Here is an 18,556-nt window from a genome sequence, read left to right on the forward strand (position 1 = left end):
TCTTCCTCTCCATGCCCACCCCAGCTCCACCCCACGTCTGTTCAGTCAGATGAGCCTGAGCCCAAATGCTGCTCCAACACATACTTACTACGTGTGTGACCTTGGACAGAGACCTGACCTCAGTGAGACTCAGTTTCCTCAGTTATATTGTGAGCATGTCCACGGTGAGGCTTCATGGGGACCGCGCGCGTGTAACTCACTCAGCAGGAGCATGACACGGGGGAAAAACTCCCCGAAAGGCAGCTGTTGCCAATACCGGTGTGGGAGGCGGCCAGAACACTGGAGGGGTGGGGTGTGGTGGGGATCACTCAGGCGTCCCGCTGAGCGGCCATCCAGTCACCACCCTCTGTGACCCACGCAGGACAAAGCTCTCAGCGCCGCCACGTGTCTCTCGCCGCATCCCCGGCGACGCCCCCACCTCTGCGCCCGGCGCTGAACGGGTGCGGGTCTGGGCTGGGGCCGCCCGGGGGAGCCGGCGGGGCGGGGCCCGCCGCGCCCGCTCCCCCTCCCCGCCCGCCCGCAGCCTTATCCTCCCCGAGACGCCCGGGCTCACAACGGCGGCAGCAGCGGCCGCGGCAACATCTCCGGCTCCGGCTCCTCCCGCTCCCGCTCCGGCCCGCTCGGCCCCGCGCTCCCGGGCCCTGCGCCCCGACCCCACCGCCGCGCCTGCCGGGGGGCCTCGGGAGCCCCCGCCGCCCGCCTCACGCTGAAGTTCCTGGCGGTGCTGCTGGCCGCGGGCATGCTGGCGTTCCTCGGTGCCGTCATCTGCATCATCGCCAGCGTGCCCCTGGCGGCCAGCCGGGCGCGGGCGCTGCCCGGGGGCGCAGACAACGCCTCGGCCGCCTCGGGCGCCGCCGCCGTGTCCCCGGGCCCGCAGCGCAGCCTGAACACACTACACGGCGCGGGCGGCTCGGCCGGGCCCCCCGCGCTGCCCGGGGCGCCGGCGGCCAGCGCGCACCCGCTGCCGCCGGTGCCCCTCTTCAGCCGCTTCCTGTGCACGCCGCTGGCGGCCGCCTGCCCGTCGGAGGGCGAGCAGGGGGACGCGGCGCTGGGCGAGCGCGAGGAGCTGCTGCTGCTGCAGAGCACGGCCGACCAGCTGCGCCAGACCGCGCTGCAGCAGGAGGCGCGCATCCGTGCGGACCAGGACACCATCCGCGAGCTCACCGGCAAGCTGGGCCGCTGCGAGAGCGGCCTGCCGCGCGGCCTCCAGGACGCCGGGCCCCGCCGCGACACCATGGCCGACGGTCCCTGGGACTCGCCAGCGCTCATCCTCGAGCTGGAGGACGCCGTGCGCGCCCTCCGGGACCGCATCGACCGCATCGAGGTGAGCGCCACGCCCAGCGCCGCGTCCCAGGGGGGCAGGCCGGGGTGGGAGGGGCCGCTCGAGAGCTTTTGGGGTCCGGCCACCACCGGCGCGCCCAGAGACTCTGGGGGGACCCCCTCAAGTCTCTGATCTTTGGGTCTTACATCTATGTAAAGGGGATGATGGTTCCTTCTTCGCAGGCGTGAAGGAAGAATTCCGTTAGGGCATGCGGGCCGGGGTCTGGTACTGTGACCGAGGCGCGGGGAAGGCTCGCTCCCGATCAGTTTCCAGGCACTTCTGTAAGCCTCAGCTTCCGTATCTGTAAAGTGGGAGTAACAGTGTCCACCTGTAGTGAGGACTGATTAAAATGCAGGTGTGTAAAAATGCTTGGACGTACTAGGATCTCATTAAATGTCCGTTCCGTTTCCTCCTTCCAGACATCTCCAAAGCAGCTCCCGCCCCACAGCCCCACACTCACTCCCTGTGGTCTGGGGACAGGATGCGCTGTCCAAGGGACTCAGAGTCCCTTTTGGCTGCTGCCAAAATGCAGGGAACAGAGTGTCCCGTAAGCCAAAACCGGGGCGCTCCTCACCACCTCCTGCCCCCACATCATCCACCTGGGCTGTTCCATGCACCTAGGCAGGAGCTCAGATGGTGCCCTCCCAGCCCTGATACCTGGAAGCTGGCGCTCTGGGGAGGGGACTGAGTGGAGAACAGGGTTCCACCCAGGGTTCCTCCTCTTTCTTCAACTCATCTTTCAGACATGCCTGGCTCAGGCTAGGAGTCAGACCCAAGAGGTCTGGCCCAGTAGTCCACTCTTGGTGGTCATGTGATCCTGGGCCAGTCATTTTTCCTTTGAAGTTATCAGACCGCTACCTCCCTGTGAGGACCTATTTAGAGTCCCCCGGAGGAGGAGCTGGACAGACTGGGCAGGATAGGCATCTGGGAGACACTGACCACATCCAGCCACTTATAATTTCCAGGCTGCAGGGAAGGGCATTAGCAGCAAAACTGGATCTGTGAAAGGAAGGGAGAGAGAGAGGCTGCCCCCTTCTTACCGCCCCCCAAATCAAGTGCAGCTGGCAGAGGCAGAGAGCCGACAGAGGCTGGGAGGAAGAAAATGTAGGGACTCCTCCTCCCCATGGCTCTCTCAGTTCAGCCTCTGGCTCAGAAGCACGGGCCATGTGTGTGGAAGGCTGGCCAAGCCCGTGGTCCCGCGACCCTTCAGATAATCTGTGCTGGTGTCAGCACCCACCCCACGGGGTGTCACAGGGCAGCCAGGGAGCTATCACAGACAACCCTCTCATCTTACAGGTGAGAGACTTGGGTCTCAGAGGCCTCCGAAGGTGGGTGACAGCAGGAGGAAGACCCGGGGTCTCGCCTGCCCAACCAGCATTCCCTTTTCCCCCTCCAGCTCTGGGGCCTTTGTAGGATGAGAGCCGAGAGCAGAAAATAATCATAATAAATGCTGAAAGTCAGCAGGGAAGGGGAGTCAGTCCCCTCACCTGTAAAATAGGCACAGTAACAGCACCTATTTTACTGGGGTGTTAAGAGGATTAAGTGAGTTAATCTTTGTGAAGGACCCAGGACAGTGCCTGGCAAAGGTATGTTCCATCAGTGTGAGTGATTGCTATTTATATCACTAAGCTATAACATTACTAATTATTTATTTATTTATCCTCTCCTGAGGACATTTTTTCTTTTCTTTCTTTTTTTTTTTTTTTTTAGAGAGAGAGAAAGGGAGAGAGGGAAGGAGAGAGAGAGACATCAATGTGAGAGAGAAGCATCGATTGGTTGCCTCACGTATGCACCTGAACCAGAGAGGACTCGCAACCTAGGTATGTGCCCTGACCTGGAATCAAACCCAAGACCTTTTGGTTATGGGATGACGCTCCAACCAACTGAGCCACACTGGCCAGGGCACTAATTTTTTAAATAGCCAAAAATAAATATAGAAACAACCCCTCCTTTTAGGAATAAATTTTATTAATGTAAAAAAAAAAAAGGATTTGGTTTTCAAAAATCTTCCTCTTACCTGCGCTAGCCCCTGCCCCCACACCCAGATGGCACCTGTGGTTCCTCCCATGTCTGGGGCTGGCAGGGCTGGGCTTGCCCTGGACCTGTTCCCCCAGCACCTGCGCATTTGGCAAGGTGGGCTCTCCTCCGCTTAGCCTGCTGAGGTCGGGGCTATCCTGGCGGCTGGGATTTGGCACTAGGTTCGCCTCTCAGGTTGGGGGAGTTCTGGCTTCCCTACTCACACCCCTCCCGCTTTCTGAGAGTAGTGGACGTGGAGACAGAGAGGCAGTGGCTGCCTGCCCTCCAGATCTTCTTTCTGAGCCTGGCTGCAACCAGAGCCTGTCTCTTTGGGGTCTCTGAGAGGAGCTGGGGTCTGGATCCCAAAAGACGTCAGGTCAGACTATTGGTCTCAGTGGGATCCCATCCACCCATTAGATACTGTGTTCTCTTCTCATCCATTGTCCTCAAAGGGACGCTCCCACATGTCCAGGGTCCACTCTCTCCACTCATCTGTCCCCCACCACGGCCCACTGAACACACACCCGGTGGCGCCCTGATGTTGATGAATTGAACAGAACGCTCCGGTCCTTATCTTGCTGGATCCCTTGCTGACGTCTGACCCCGTTGAGCAGTCCCTCCTACAGGTCCCCATGCCCTTGGCTTCTGGACCCCCTCACCTGCCTCTCCTCACTCTGCTGTTCCGCCCCCTCCAGGGTCCTCCTCCTCCAACGTTTGCACCTCTCCTGGCTCTCCTCTCACTTTCCCCAGGTGAGCTCAGCCACCCCAAGGCTCCCAGCACCCATTCCACTGTGGTGCCCCAAACCAAGTACATCTCCAGCCCAGGTTTCTCTCCTGAGCCCCAGACCGACAGATCTGACTGCTTCCCTCTGGATGTCCCACCAGCCCCCTGCCTTCCTCATGTCCCAACCGAAACTCAGGTCCTCTGCCTCTCAGGTGTGCTCTGAGAAGCCATGCTTTGGTCCTCCCCCTCCCGCCCCCTTCCCCTCGGCCTCATCTCTCTGCAGATACTTGCAGCAGCCTCTCACTGGTCTCTCACCCCCAGGCACACCCTTCCATCCATCCTCCTCCGGGCAGCCCCAGGGATCATCCTTAAGTCCACCATGGGGCTCCCTTGTGGTGCAGACTCCTCAGCCTGCTTCCAGGCTGCCATTTGGGACCTGGCCCATTTCCTAGTTCCTTTGTGCCTCTGCCTCAATACCCCCTCACGTATCCATCCTCATCATTTGAGTGTTCTGAGGACACCTCCTCCCAGAGGTCCTCCATGATCACACTCTGTCCACTTCCTACCCCACCCATACTCTCATAATCCTCAACACATCCCAGCCCATCCTCACCAGCCACATTTCTGCATCATCTCTTTCCCCACCCCACCAGCCCAACTACCAAAGGGGAGGGAAGGTCACGCTGGCCCAGCCTCTCTCTTCAGGGATCAAATGGAAGCCATGTTTGAGGGCTCAGGAGAAATAGTCTTTTCTATGTTTTGATTTTTGTAGTCATTGCTGTTGCTGTTAATTGAAAAAAAGTCAAAAGTTCTTTTGGAGTGGAAAATCACATTTAATTCCACCATTTTATTTGTTTTTCCAGCTTCTTTTTGGTCCTTTATCCAAATGTAGACATTGTTCCAGAGTTACTGGCACTGCTGGTAATTAATGTTTACTGATGACCAGAATATGCTGGACCCATCACGGGCTCTGCCATCCATCCGCCCCTTGAGCATCTCATTGGTGGAGATGTTGGTTGTTTCTAATTTCTATTCTTCGGGATGCTCCTTGCAGGATCAATTTCTTGTAGATAGTTGGGTGTGGCATTTTTTTTTTTAAGTTTGTTGAATTATTTCTTAGGCAGAATTCCCAGGAGTGGTATTACTAGGTCAGAGGATATTGACTTATTCTGGCTGTGGCCAAGAACCACTTTCCAGAAGAGTTGGACCATTTATGTGGTAACCAACCATGTATGTATATCCAGTGTTCCATTTTTGCATTCATTTATCTGTAAAATGAAACTTCAGGATTGATTTCAGCAGTAATTCTTTGACATAAACCACATCCTTCGCTCAGCCTAGCAAACTGGTCGCCTCCTTTCATCTTGGAGAGACAGCCATGGCAAGGAACACCCTGGTAATGGTCGCAGAAGACCCTGGACTTCATAACAATTAAAGCTCACACGGAGCACTTACCGTATGTCAGATGCTGTGCATTCTCATTTCATCCTCATAAAATCTCTATAAGGGAGGACCTAGTTTGTCCCCTTTTACAGATGAAAAAACCAAGTTTCAGAGAGGTTAAGAAACTGGCCCAGAGTCACACAGCAATGGCATCAGGATTTGACGCTGTCGGTGCCTGGCTCCAGAGCCCTTGTTCTTCATCATTAACTCTGGCTCCATCTGGAGGGGCCTGACCTCAACTATCTTCAGGAGAGTGAGAAAGACAGGTGAGGCCAATGGCTCTGGCTGGATAGCACCCTGGGCCATTTCTGCCTCAGAGCACCCAGAGCAAGAGCCACGAGGGCCACCCCTCAAAGGCCCATCCTGCTGACTGGCACGATAATCAGGAGGATCCTGTGGGAGCTTCACTGATAACAAAAACAACACTGAGAAGTAACATTTATTAGGTACTTACTACCTATACATTAGCTGATTCAGTCTTTATAGCCCTGTGAGGTAGGCTATACACACTCTTATCTTACTGATAAGAAAGCAGAGGCTCAGAGAGTCTGGAGGAGCCCGAGCCAGGCAGCCACGACCTCTGCTTTGGCTTTCTCTCTATTAAATGATACAGTGGGCCGGATTCTCCTTGAACATATTTCAGCTCTACATAGTCTCTGAACTAGGAAGGCCGGGTGGTGTAAAGTTGAGTTCTTTTTGCTTGTGGCGTTAGGCAAATCGCTTTCCTCTTTGGGCCTCAGTTTTTCTGTCTTTAAAATGAGTGGAAGGAGCTAGGTTTGGTCCAGGCCCTTCGGGCTCTAAATTATGAGTTCTTGGACAGATGCCCCCTGACTAGGAATTGTGGGGGGCGGGGGATACATGTGTGTGCAGCCCCAAAGCTTCACCCACTCCCAGACCTCCAGTTTCTCGGCTGTGTGCAGATAAACACAGTGACTTAGAGAATCTACGGGTGCCTGTGCTAACGTCTACTGGTTGCTTTTATTGTTTCCTTATATTGCTGCCCCTTCTGGAAGCTTCTGCTCTGTGGTGCTGGTTCCCCTGCCCCTGCCCCTGCCCCTTTGGCCATGAAGGGGGCCAACAGTATGTGGCAAGAGAAGATCTGCACATTGGCCTTCTGTTTGAGGACGTGGAACCTCAGTGCCCACCAGCCACCAGCAGACCCCGATGGCCCCTTTCCCTGCAGCTGGCCTCCCCCTGTGTCCAGGTGGAGCAGCACACGGGGGAGCCCTTCACCCCTACTCCTGCCAGGGTGGCACCTTCCTTCTAGCAAGAAACCTGGTGTTTTTAAGTCCCAGCTCTGCCACCTGCTTACTGTGACCTTAGAAAATTTCTTCTTTCTGACCCTCAGTTTCCCCATCTGCCAAATGGGAGGGGTGGGCAGGACCCCTCTTGCTCTGTTATTCTGTACACCTGAGGCCTTTCATCCCTGGGAGACCTTCACTCAGGAGAGCAGACCTGCTGCTCCAAGCCGGGCAGGAGCGGCTGGGGTGGCGGGCAGGGCCTTCCTGAGGGACTTTTTCTTTTTTAGGTGTATTTTACATTCAAGATATGTGAAAGCTCACATGTCTTACTTGTAAAAGACACAGATCTTAAGTGCGCAGCTCAGAGAAAATGTATGTATGGAGACACCCAGAAAGCACCTCCCAGACTAAGAATCAGAACATTTCTAATGCCCCAGAAGGCTCCTTTGTGACCCCCCAAATCCATACTGCTCCCCAAGGTACCACGATTCTGCTTCTGTCACCGCAGATCGGTTTTGCCCATGTCTGAACTTCATTCAGCTGGACTCAGAGAGCTGAACCCCTTTGTGTCTGGTATTTTCATTCTGTCTGACATTCGATCGGGCTGCATGCGCCAGTCCTTTGTTATTTTTCAATGCTGTGTGGGCTTCTATGTGTGGATACACTTTCATTGATTTATCCACTCCTCTTATGAATGGACACTGGGGTTGTTTCTGGTTTGGGGTTATTACAGATGAAGCTGCAGTGACTGTCCTTGTGATATATTTTGGTGGCTATGAGCCCTCATTTCTCCTGGGTACCTCCCCGGGGGTGGGGCGCCATGGCCCCAGGGGAGGCAGTGAGCATGTGCCTACCCACCTGCGTGTGGATCTTGCCAACCTTTCTGGGGTCATTTTAAACACGCTCCTCGTTCTGGTGGGCATGTAGTGCACATGTGGAGGTTTTAATATGTAGTTCTCTGACAACTCATGAAGCTGTGCGTCTTGTCTATAATTCCTGGCCGTTCTGTGAAGTCCTTGCCTGCAGGAGGTAGCACAAGGTCGGGAGGAGGCAATCCTCAGTGAGTGAGAGGAAGTGGGGCTTTCCCCTGGGCACACTTGGGCACATGTTCCCCACTGAAGCCTGGGGACAGGGGTTGCAGCAACCAACCCAAAGCGGAAGCACTTGTGTACCCCCCAGACACCCCTCATTTGACTCAGGGGAAACTAAGGTTCAGAGAGGCAGAGTGACTTGCTCCAGGTCACACAGCACAGCAGAAGCTGGGCAAAGACCACAGCCAGGACTTCTATTACAATGGGTGAGGGCAGGGGCCTCCGCCTTTGCTGCAGATTTTGGACCAGCGCCCAGTAGGTGTGTGGGCAGGCAGGGCCCGAGAGGGAATTCTGTGGCCTCACTGCGTTAGCCTGGTGGGGAGTACTTGAAGGGGGACGCCAGGGTCTCTGGGGTTAAGTGTGTCACATCACATACTTAGGGCCTCAGAGCCTCCTCACTTCCTGCCCCGGATGCCCACCCCTAGGCGACGCCACCGCTGTCCTGCATTTGCATTTCTCTCTCCAGCCATTTCTTCAGCCTTTTACAAATACACTGTCCAGTTTTGAATCTTTGCGACTTCATTTAAATGGTATCTAACTGTTCTTCTGTAACTTGCTTTTTTTCCTCAATATAATGAGTCAGCAAAAGGATTTGTGATTGGAGATGAGGAACCGTAGGGCCGCTCAAGAGCTCTTTAAGTTTATTAGTGATAATAATTACTGATGTTTACATCCCAGCACTCTGTGTGCCGCCTCTTCTCCCAGGGTGCTCTATCTATCAGCACATTTAACTCTCACTTCAGTGCTATGAGATATTATTATTGTTACTGTCCTCTTCTTGCTGATGGGGAAACTGAGGCATGGCAGCTTTCATAGCAAAGTCACTGGGCTGGTGGAGCCAGGGCGTGGGCCCGGGCAAACTCGCAGAGGACTTGAGCCATGACTGAATGGGGGAGGTGAGGAGACCTGACCTGTACCGCTGCTGCCCCAGGAGTTGTCCTGACCCTGAAGCCAGCACCTTCCCTCTGCTCCCCGAAGGGCTGAGGTGTTTGGGCCTCCCCACTCCTGCAGCCTCTGAGCCACCCTGCATAGGCAGGCCCCTCCTATCTGGTCCCTCTGTAAAGCTGCCGCAAACCACTCCCCAACACAGACTGCCAGACCCTCCGACCCTCTCATGGCCACTAGAACCTGTTCTGCTGGCCCCTGAGGCAGGCGGTGCAGCCGGCACGGTGCCCTGTTGGCAGGCGGACAGACCGAGGCCCAGACAGCTATGGGTGTCTTCAACTCTATGAGCCTCAGTTCCCTCATCCATAAAGTGGGCCTCCCTCTCTCCAGGTTTTTGGGAGGGGCTGTGAGATGTTTCCCCAGGGCTTCCTCGCTGCAGAACGCAGCCGTGACAGGGAGGCCTCTGCCTCTGGCAGCATTCTTACTCTTGAGTGCTAATGAGCCCAGAACTTGGCGCTGAGCTGGGCCAGAACCCTGGGCTCCGCCTCCAAACTTCACACACTTACAGCAAATCCCACCAGGCCCCCAGCACAGCACACGGTGGGCTCCGAGCCCCCACTGTCCTGCTTCATCAAGACCTGAGGGGGGGCGACGACTTCATCCTCTTCCCCACCATCTTGGGCAAGGGGCCCACTTGGCATCAGGCTGCGAGCCCACGCGGCACAGCCCGCACCCGCAACAGATGGGAAAGTGGGGGTGGGGCCGTCGTGTTCTTCTGATTCAGGCACCGGGGTGGGGAGGGGGCCACACACGATCCGGTGAGCCACCTCTTCCCTGGCCTTCCTGTTGGCAGCAGAGCTGGTGGCTCCCACAAAAGAACAGCTTGCGCGCCCACCTCCCCAGCCCGCACGGCCCCTCCCTGCAGCGGTGTCTGTGTAAATAGCATGCCACGGCTGTTCCCTCCTGGCAGGGCTTTCTCCCTCTGAGGGAGGACGGCGCTCTGCTGGAGACAGAAGGCTTTGGCTCTGGAGGTGTCAGCTTTGCCCAGCCCCATCGCAGACAGTCCAAAAGGACCTACCTCAGTTTCCCCATCTCTAAAACGAGGACACGAAGTGTACCAACAAAAAACGAGGGGCTATAAGAGTTCATGAGCAAACATGTACTAAGTGCCAAGAGTGGGCCTGGCATGTTCATTCAGATGTGTGCCCCTCGTGCCAAGCTCGGCACAGGGGAAGGAGGGAAACCAAGGACATCAGCCGCAGCCTTTCCAACACTGAGCTGTAATGCACTCTAGGAGTTCATGCCTCAGCCCAAGGTTTCCTGGCAGCCCGGCCACCCCAAGCGCAGTGCATGGCTGGCCCTGTTCCTCCGTGGGCCACCAGGGGTCACGGGAAGATTCTGGAGGTAGCAAGCTCCCCGCCAGTTGATGTATGCCAGCCTCATGTATGCTTTGACAGTCCATGAGGGCCTTTACTTCCTTACAACTACCCTGGGGACAGGCAGAGTGGGGCCAGTGGCCCCTTTTTACAGAAGGGCAAACTGAGGCTTTGGGTTTGGTCAGCACCGGAGTCTAGATTCCTAGGACCCTGGAGAGTGAGAAGGAGCCTTCTGGATAGTGAAGGTTAGTATAACAAGGGAGTCAAGGTGAGCCCACCTGCCCCCAATCTTGGGGTGGCATCCCTCCAGCTCCTTAGCCCTAGAATGTAATTGCAATAAGAAGGCTCTGCTCATTGTCATTTAACACTTAATCATCCCCACAAACCTTCTAAATAGGTACAATTGCCTGTGTTGCATGTGAAGAACCAGGAGTTCAGAGAGGTAGAGGCATTTGCTCAGGGTCACACAGCAGGCTGGTTCTTCGGCTGGACTTGAACCCTGGGCTTTCTGACTCCAGAATCGGTGATCTTAACCACATACAACCCTGGGTGGCTGCAGCACTGGGGCCCTATTCCAGAAGCCCCTAGGTCTGCCCGCTCCGCAGACAGAGCCTTGCCCCCTCTCAGAGAAGCTTGGTAACTGAATGAATGAAGACTAAGGCAGTCAGTGTATACCCTTCCAGTTGTGAAGAGGTCAGCTGTGGCTATGAACTCAGACTGCACATTAGAACCCCCCGGGAGCTTTTCCGGAGCCTCACTGCCAGTCTCCCACCTGCCATTGGCTGAGATGTCCTTGAGGGCAGGAGCCAGCTGCTCTCAGCTGATCAGCGCACACCTGCCCGACCTCAGTTGGTCAAACTGGATTTGAATCCTGCGTTGTCTGACCCTATGATCTTAAGATGCTCTGCCAGACACCCAGTTTGTGGCCTGAAGCTGGTATTACTGGCTCCGTCTTGCAGACAGGGAAGCTGAGGCTCACCTGGGGTCCCTCAGCAGGAGTGGTGGGGGGTCTCTGAGCCCCATGTCCCTTCCTCTGAGTGACCTCTTGTGCCCCTTTCTCTGCACTGTAAGCAGCAGGAGATCCCAGCCCGCGTGAACTTCTCAGCTGCGCCCGCCCCTGCGCCTGTGGTGCCCACCGCCCTGCACTCCAAGATGGATGAACTGGAGGGGCAGCTGCTGGCCAAGGTGCTGGCGCTGGAGAAGGAGCGCGCGGCCCTCAGTCACGGCAGCCACCAGCAGCGGCAGGAGGTGGAGAAGGAGCTGGACGTCCTGCAGGGCCGTGTGGCTGAACTGGAACACGGTGGGTCCTGGGCCCCACAGTGGGCAGAGCAGGCGAGGCCATGGTCCTCAGACTGACCTCAGGGTGGCTGAGCCACTGGAAGAACATTTCCACGCTCTCCAGAGGCTAAAGATAGAACAGTGGGGAGGTGGCTGTGGAACACAAGAGGGAGAGCATAATCGGTGGTCATCGTTATTTATTTTTTCTGACACTTATGTACTGGGAGTGGGCTAAGAACTTGACACATCAGCTGGCTTACTCTTCACAAACCACCAAGAGATGGTACTGTTGTTATCTGCATTTCACAGATGAGGAAACTGAAGCTCAGAGAGGTCAAATGACTTATCCAAGGTCACACAGCCAGTAAATATAGTGGATCTAGACTTCAGACCAAGTCTGACTCCAAAGTCCTTGCATTTAACCACCCCACAAAATATCACCTTCAATGAATCAGAATTTTGTCATTTGTTTAACACCTGGGGCTGGTACTGCCAAGGGGGTCAGAGAAAAACAATGCAATGGCCAGCATATGGGGATGAGCAGCAGGAGACCTAGCTCCTGGTTCCCCAGCTGTCATCGACTTTCTCTGTGACTTTGGATGTTTGCTTCATTTCCCCAGGCCTCATTTTCCTCATGTGAAATATGGAGATTTATGACTCATGAGCTCTCAGGGACTTTTTGTCTTTGAAACCTTATGAGGATCACCCTCAAGAGGCTTATGGACAAGTTGGGGATACCAGGGAAAGCCATGAGTGATTAGCTGGAACTGGCTTAAATGTAGCACAGGAGTTCTTGAGAAGGAAATCCAGGAGGCTTCCTGGAGGAGGTGGGCCTCAAGGTAGTCCTGATAGAAGAGGTGGAGAGTGAATTTTGTAGTGAAGGGGCCATAGCAGGGACATAGCTGAAGGGAGGCATAGCAGGTGCCTAGGGACTAGTAGCCCCCATTCTGAAGCATGCCCTACCCACCCCACCCTCATCAGTGTCCACTGACTACCACCATTTCCACTTTGCCCACTCCCTTCAGGGTCCTCAGCCTACAGCCCCCCTGACGCCTTCAAGATCAGCATCCCCATTCGCAATAACTACATGTATGCCCGCGTGCGGAAGGCGCTGCCTGAGCTCTACGCCTTCACCGTCTGCATGTGGCTGCGGTCCAGGTCAGGCGGCACTGGCCAGGGTACCCCCTTTTCCTACTCAGTGCCAGGCCAGGCCAATGAGATTGTGCTGCTGGAGGCGGGCCATGACCCCATGGAGCTGCTGATCAATGACAAGGTCAGTGGGGTAGGCAGCGCTGGAGGGATGGGGGACAGGGGTCACCCTCCAGGAGCACCACACTGTGCTGGGCCTCACATGTGTGTGCCCTTTCCATTCTCCTGCTCAGAGTATTTGGCACACACGCCATGCCCACTACATGCCAGGCTGGGCTCTGGAAACACAGTGGCAAGCGAGACCTGGGGCTGGCTGAGGAGGGGCCCGTGTCCCAGAGAGGCTGTGAGTGTGGTGTTCCATTTACATGTGAGGCTCACAGAAATTTCATGACTTCCCCAAGGACCTATCTACAGAGAGGCGCCTCCCAGAACCCACCAGAATCCTGCTGAGCAGGAGGTGCCCCTTATGGGTGCCCTGGAAGGAGGTGGGCTTAGGGGGCAATGAATTTTTCCTGTGACACAAAAGGTCCTGAGAGGACCTGGGAAGGTGGACTACATCTAGATCCTACTAACCCTGTTCCCTCATACATCCCCTGGCGGCCATTCTTGGCTCTGCCGACAGTCCGCACTCCGGTACCAGAAGAAATTCAGCACCCTGGACAGGGCACAAGGTACCCGATTCTGGGAACCTCTGGAGTCCTTTGAGCGCCCCCCTCCCCGGCTGCTCGCAGGTCCCCTTTTATTCCAGCCTCTAAGCGTTTGCTCCCGCTGTGCTCCCCGCTTGGTTTGCCTTGCAGGGGAATGGTCAGAGTCCATGGTCATCCTGTTCCCACAGCCCCTCTTCCTCTGGGCCTTTATCACCTCTGCACCTCCCCCATGGCCCCTGTGTTATTCAGTCCTGAAGGCCTTCCCTCCTGTGCACTCAGCTGGCTCATATACAGCTAGGACCAGATTCATATCCCCAGTGTCCGGAACAAGGCCTGGCACCAAGTAGTCCTCAGAGAATGTTGAATTAAATTGCGACCTCAGAGAGCAGGAGATGAAATCCACAGACAGCAAGTCCCCATCATCTGACAGGCAAATGCCAATCAATCCGCAGGGGCTTCCGAGAGCCCCGTGATGAGGAAGGCTCGGAGGCTGAGCCTAGGCTCGTGATTAATGAGCCATGTCTGTCTTGGGTAGCCGAGGCGGAGGTGGCTGCCTACTTGCCCTCCCTTGCCTGACCTCCTCACTTTACAGATGAGGAAACTGAGGCCAGGGAGGAAAGGGCAGCCTCCCGCAGGTCCCACAGGGGGTTGGCAGGCAGAACCAGGGTTGGATGCCAGTGCCCGGCCTGAGTCCAAGGCGTATTCTGCCACTGCCAGTACTTCTTGAGCCTGCTGTGTGCCAGGCCCTGTGTGACGGGTGCAGGGGAAGGTGGGGCTGGGGACGCGGCTCCCGCCCCACGGGACCTCACAGGCCTGTCAGTGAATAAACGACCTGGAGACAAACGAGAACCAAACCAACACGGAGAGAAGCCGCCTGGTTGGGTCGTGGGGAAAGAGGGAAGAGCGGTGGGGACGACGCTGGGCTGGGAGGGAGGGGCGGGCCATGTCCTGGGTCAGTCCTGGGAAGGAAGGACACCAGTCTTCTGGTCCCCTCACCCCACTGCTCAAGCCCTGGGCCTTGTGACCTCTGACCCGGGGCGGGGGATCTCTGTCCAGGTGGCCCAGCTGCCCCTGAGCCTCAAGGACAATGGCTGGCACCACATCTGCATCGCCTGGACCACAAGGGATGGCCTGTGGTCTGCCTACCAGGACGGGGAGCTGCAGGGCTCCGGTGAGAACCTGGCTGCCTGGCACCCCATCAAGCCTCATGGGATCCTTATTCTAGGCCAAGAGCAGGTAAGACTCAGTCATATGGGGACTTGAGCCCCAAGTAGATTTCTGACCCACCCAGGGCCCCTGAGGAGGAGGAGCTAGGCAGAGAGACCCTGAAAGCCCAGCTATGCTCACTCAGTCTGACCCAGCCCTTCTGCAGAGGGCCGGGCCAATAGACCCTGACAAAGCAGAGACCTGCCCAAGGCGTTAGAACTTTAGGGGCGGGGCTAGAACCATGGGGGTGGAGCTAGAATCGTGGGGGTGGGGCTAGAATCATGATGTGGGGATGGGGGCCCTGACTCCCTGAGTCTGCCTGCATATCTGTTCTCCCTCACTCCATGTCTCTCTTCTTTTTCTCTGCTCTCTTGACCCAGGATACCCTGGGAGGCCGGTTTGATGCCACCCAGGCCTTTGTGGGTGACATTGCCCAGTTTAACCTGTGGGACCATGCCCTGACACCTGCCCAGGTCCTGGGCATTGCCAACTGCACTGGGCCGCTGCTGGGCAACGTCCTCCCCTGGGGAGACAAGCTGGTGGAGGTCTTTGGGGGTGCAACGAAGGCTGCCTTTGATGTCTGCAAGGGGAGGGCTAAGGCATGAGGGGCCACCTCATCCAGGGCCCCTCCCTTGACTGCCAATCTGGGGACCGTATGAGGGGGGGACATTCCCCCTTCAGCCTCGCCACACACTGGTCTCCCCTCCTGTCCACTGCTGGCCATGCCTCTCATTTCCCCCTCCTACACCCACACCTGCAGAACGCCCTACCCCTGCGATGACCGTCCCCTGATCCTGCTTGGATGGGGATGAGCAGCTCGAGTCAATGGGTCAAGCCTGGGGTGGGTAGCAGCGCCCATGGCTCTGCCCGCCGTGCTGGCGTTCATTGTACCACAGCCATCTCTTAACTCCACCGTGCTCTGCCACCCACACCTGATTCCACTGATGCCAACAGCATCCCCACGGGGTTGTGTACAGGGGAGCGCCTGCTCTCTCCGTGGCAGGGGCGGCCCTCCACCCCCTGTCCCCCCTGCGCCAGGCCTGGCGCCTTCTCCTTCAGGGCCACAACAGCCTGTAGAGCAGTCCCTCCAGCTGAGAAGGGGGTGACATGGGAGCTTCAGCCTCGCCCCTCCTCCATCTTTCCACCAGCTGACAGTCAAGGGCAGCGGGATCTTGAGGGACCCTCTCCCCCCACTCACACCCCCACCTCTCTCTTCTTCCTTTTTCCTCATTTCTTTGTGCGCAGTGGATTGAATGTCGGTTACGTGCCTGTTCCAACCCCACCTCAGTTTCCAGGACATTCCCTTTCCAGCTGTGACCTGGAGGGTTAGGGACCAAGACGCCAGGAGGCCAAAGGGCCGTAGTCACCCCTGTGCCCACCCACAGCTGTGTCCATGGCTGGCCTGGTAATTTCTCCTCCTCTGTGGCCAGGACAGGGCCTGAGCCGCTTTGGCCTGAGCTGGGAGAAACATGAGGCAGGGGCACTGTGTCCCGGGGGACCCATGTCACCTACCCCTCCGCATGGCCCTGCAGCCTCTGAGGAAGGAAGGAAAGAGCTGAGTGGGCAGGAAGGAGAAGCATGGAGTGGTGTGAACAGTTCTGGATGAGGAGGAAACAGCCCTGGTTCCTAGGCAGCTCTGCTGTGTGGCCTTCTCTAAGTCCCTGCCCTCTCTGGGCCAGCCTTCCTCATTTATGAGCAAATGTGAGATGGTCTGTGATTTCAGATGGGCTGGGTGGGGCAAGCCTGAAACCTTTCCTGACGACCGAGGGGCAGAGCAGGTCCTGTGACTGGGCAGCACACGGGATCTGGCTAGCCGTGGGTCAGGGTCAGCAGCTAGCTCCCGAGAGTCGGAGGCGAGGACCAGGAGCAAGGCAGACTGACTTCATGTGCAGATTATAAAAATCACCTCTTTTGGAACCCCCCAGCTTGGCACTGTTGCCTGAATGTGTCTCAATGGGCTGGTGGCTTCCTGGTCACCCCCCTTGAGTCCTCACCAGCTTCCCCAAGAGAGTGGAAGAATGTCAGAGCTGAGAAAGCCACCCAGTCTGATCCCTTATGCAGATAGGAAAGAGCTCAGAGAGGGCAAGGGACTTGCACAAGATCACCCAGCGCCGTGGACTAGAACCCAGGGCTCTGACTCCCTCTTTAGTGCTCTTCCCCCCAACACCGTACTGCCTGTCCACCTACACCCAGAGGATAGACATCTGAGAGGTCAGAAGGCTTTCCAGCATGACCGCTGGAACATCCTCCTTTATGAAACACATCTTGGCATCCCCTACCTCCTGGGAGGCGTGATCCCGGGCACTCTGGCAGGAATGGGGAGCTGAGCACGCAGGCGTCCCTTCCCTGCCAGTCACCCGCCAGATCTGGGCAGCTGCAAGCTCCCTGGCGCGAGTGGGCACTGGAGCATTTGCCCCACTTTTTGGTCCTTGTCTGTGCCCCACCACCACCGCCGGGCCTGAGGCGTGGCGTAAGCGCTGTGGGCTGTGGAGGCTTTTCTGAGACTTGCTCCAGCCCCCGGATCCTTGTTTCTATTTTAAGAGCACGAGCAGTCCTTTCAGCCCCTCGGACCCAACTCCTCTTAGAGCCTAGGAACCGGAGCCATGGGGTGCTTCCGCCAGAACCTGCTGCGATCTAGGTTGCCCTGGTAACAGCCAATGACATTAGCCCAAGTGCTGGGTCATGTATCTCCTAGTGACGTCCACTGTTGCTGGGGTGATGGCAGTATTTGGAATTTAGATTTCAGCGACACTGGGCACTGGGCTTTGTTGGCTTTCTATTTTTGCTTTTAAGGAAGCAGCTTTTGTGGAGGCCTTGGGGGAAAGAAAGGGTCTCAGGATAGCGGTGACAGAACATGTGTGATGACTAGAGCCCACCTGGAGAACATCCTAAGTCCTTTATGCTTTGTGATGGTCCTGATGAGACCATGATGCACCCTGGTTGGCTATCTGCAGGGAACAGGAACAAACTGGAGGTGTCAGGGTGCAAGCTCTGGGTCTGGGCCATTGGTGAGTGGCCTGGACGCCCATTTCTATGCCAGGAAAATGAAAGCCCCATAGTCCCCACCCCTTCATACATGGCCCAGTGCCTGCTGTTTGGGCTCCAGCTTTGATCTTCAGCTGCTCCCAGGCACGGCCGAGAAGGCAGGGGAAGAGGATCCAGAAGCGGGGTTCTGTTGTGTCCCCGAGCTGCGCCTGTCTCAGCGATGCTGCAGCCATGTGTGTTACGTCGTTTTTAAGTGTCAGGTGCTGTGCTGAGCACCTCCTGGGCATTGTCTCGCTTATCCTCACAGTGCTAGGACTGTTCTTAGCCCTGTCGTATGCGTGAGGAAACTGGGGCACAGAGAGGTTAAGTAACCTGCCCAGTGTCAGTCAGCCAGCCCAGAGTTCAAACCAAATGCAGATTACATCGAGGGCTCACCCCTCAGCCCAAGGGGACTGTCACTCCCACATGCTGTGGCATGGGATTCGGGCATCATTTGCCTGGTGGGCTTTGGCCTGAAGGGATGTACCTGACCCTCTTCACCACCCCACAGTCCCCTTCAGGGAACATGTCCCTCTGCAGTGTGCCTACCCTTCCTCCACTGGCTGCAGATCCCAGGAGAGCTGAAAGGTGGGCTGTCTCCCAAGAGCCCCAAGCAGGGGAGGGGGAGGAAACATCTCTCAAACCCCTGCTGTGGGCCAAGCCCTGCTCCAGGTGCTCCCCAGCTCTCACCTGCCAGATTTTCCCACCTCTGTGGCATGCTGTGCCCCCAGCCAAGCTCCCAAGGGGACAGGTCACCTCGCCACAATTGTGCATGACCTTGGTCCACAGATTTGGACGGAAGGGCTCTTAAAGAGGTTTGTAGTCCTCATTTTACAGACAAGGACACCAGGGCCCACAGGGGATAACACCGGGACACCAGGAGACCTGAACCCAGCTTTCTGACTCTGTGTTAAGTTCTTTCTCCACGACGCAGTGGCCCCTTTCTCCCCAGAACTGATCCCTCCTCTTCTGCTTCCCTGAACCCTTGCCCTGAACAAACTGGGAAGGGGCCCCCTCCCAAAGACAGGATCATTTTCTTTACCTCCTTTGTCCCAGCTGCTAGGCTACCCCAAGCCCTACATCCCCTATGACCTCTGACCTCTGACCTCTGACCCTGCTGGATGGAGAAGAGGCTCATGTGGGCCCACGCTGAGA

The 18,556-nt window shown here is 56.6% G+C and overlaps 1 protein-coding gene across 1 annotated transcript; it reads left to right on the forward strand.

Moving 5' to 3' along the window:
• Positions 1 to 567: 567 nt before the first annotated feature.
• Positions 568 to 18,556, forward strand: NPTXR (neuronal pentraxin receptor). Its single transcript, XM_090272412.1, has 5 exons — positions 568 to 1,324; positions 11,172 to 11,397; positions 12,401 to 12,648; positions 14,228 to 14,407; positions 14,758 to 18,556. The coding sequence occupies exons 1-5, from the start codon at positions 740 to 742 to the stop codon at positions 14,980 to 14,982; spliced, it is 1,464 nt and encodes a 487-aa protein (XP_090128538.1). The 5' UTR covers positions 568 to 739; the 3' UTR covers positions 14,983 to 18,556.

This window comes from Furipterus horrens, unplaced genomic scaffold (genome assembly GCF_987537825.1).
Source record: "Furipterus horrens unplaced genomic scaffold, mFurHor1.1.pri manual_scaffold_4, whole genome shotgun sequence".
Taxonomy (NCBI): domain Eukaryota; kingdom Metazoa; phylum Chordata; class Mammalia; order Chiroptera; family Furipteridae; genus Furipterus; species Furipterus horrens.

What these genes read in the sequence shown, in the direction of transcription:
- NPTXR (XM_090272412.1), top strand. Translation starts at nt 740, where the DNA reads ATGCTGGCGTTCCTCGGTGCCGTCATCTGCATCATCGCCAGCGTGCCC. An exon ending in ACCGCATCGACCGCATCGAG is followed by an intron (nt 1,325 to 11,171) that starts GTGAGCGCCACG and finishes CACTGTAAGCAG; the next exon opens with CAGGAGATCCCAGCCCGCGT. An exon ending in TTATTCTAGGCCAAGAGCAG is followed by an intron (nt 14,408 to 14,757) that starts GTAAGACTCAGT and finishes CTCTTGACCCAG; the next exon opens with GATACCCTGGGAGGCCGGTT.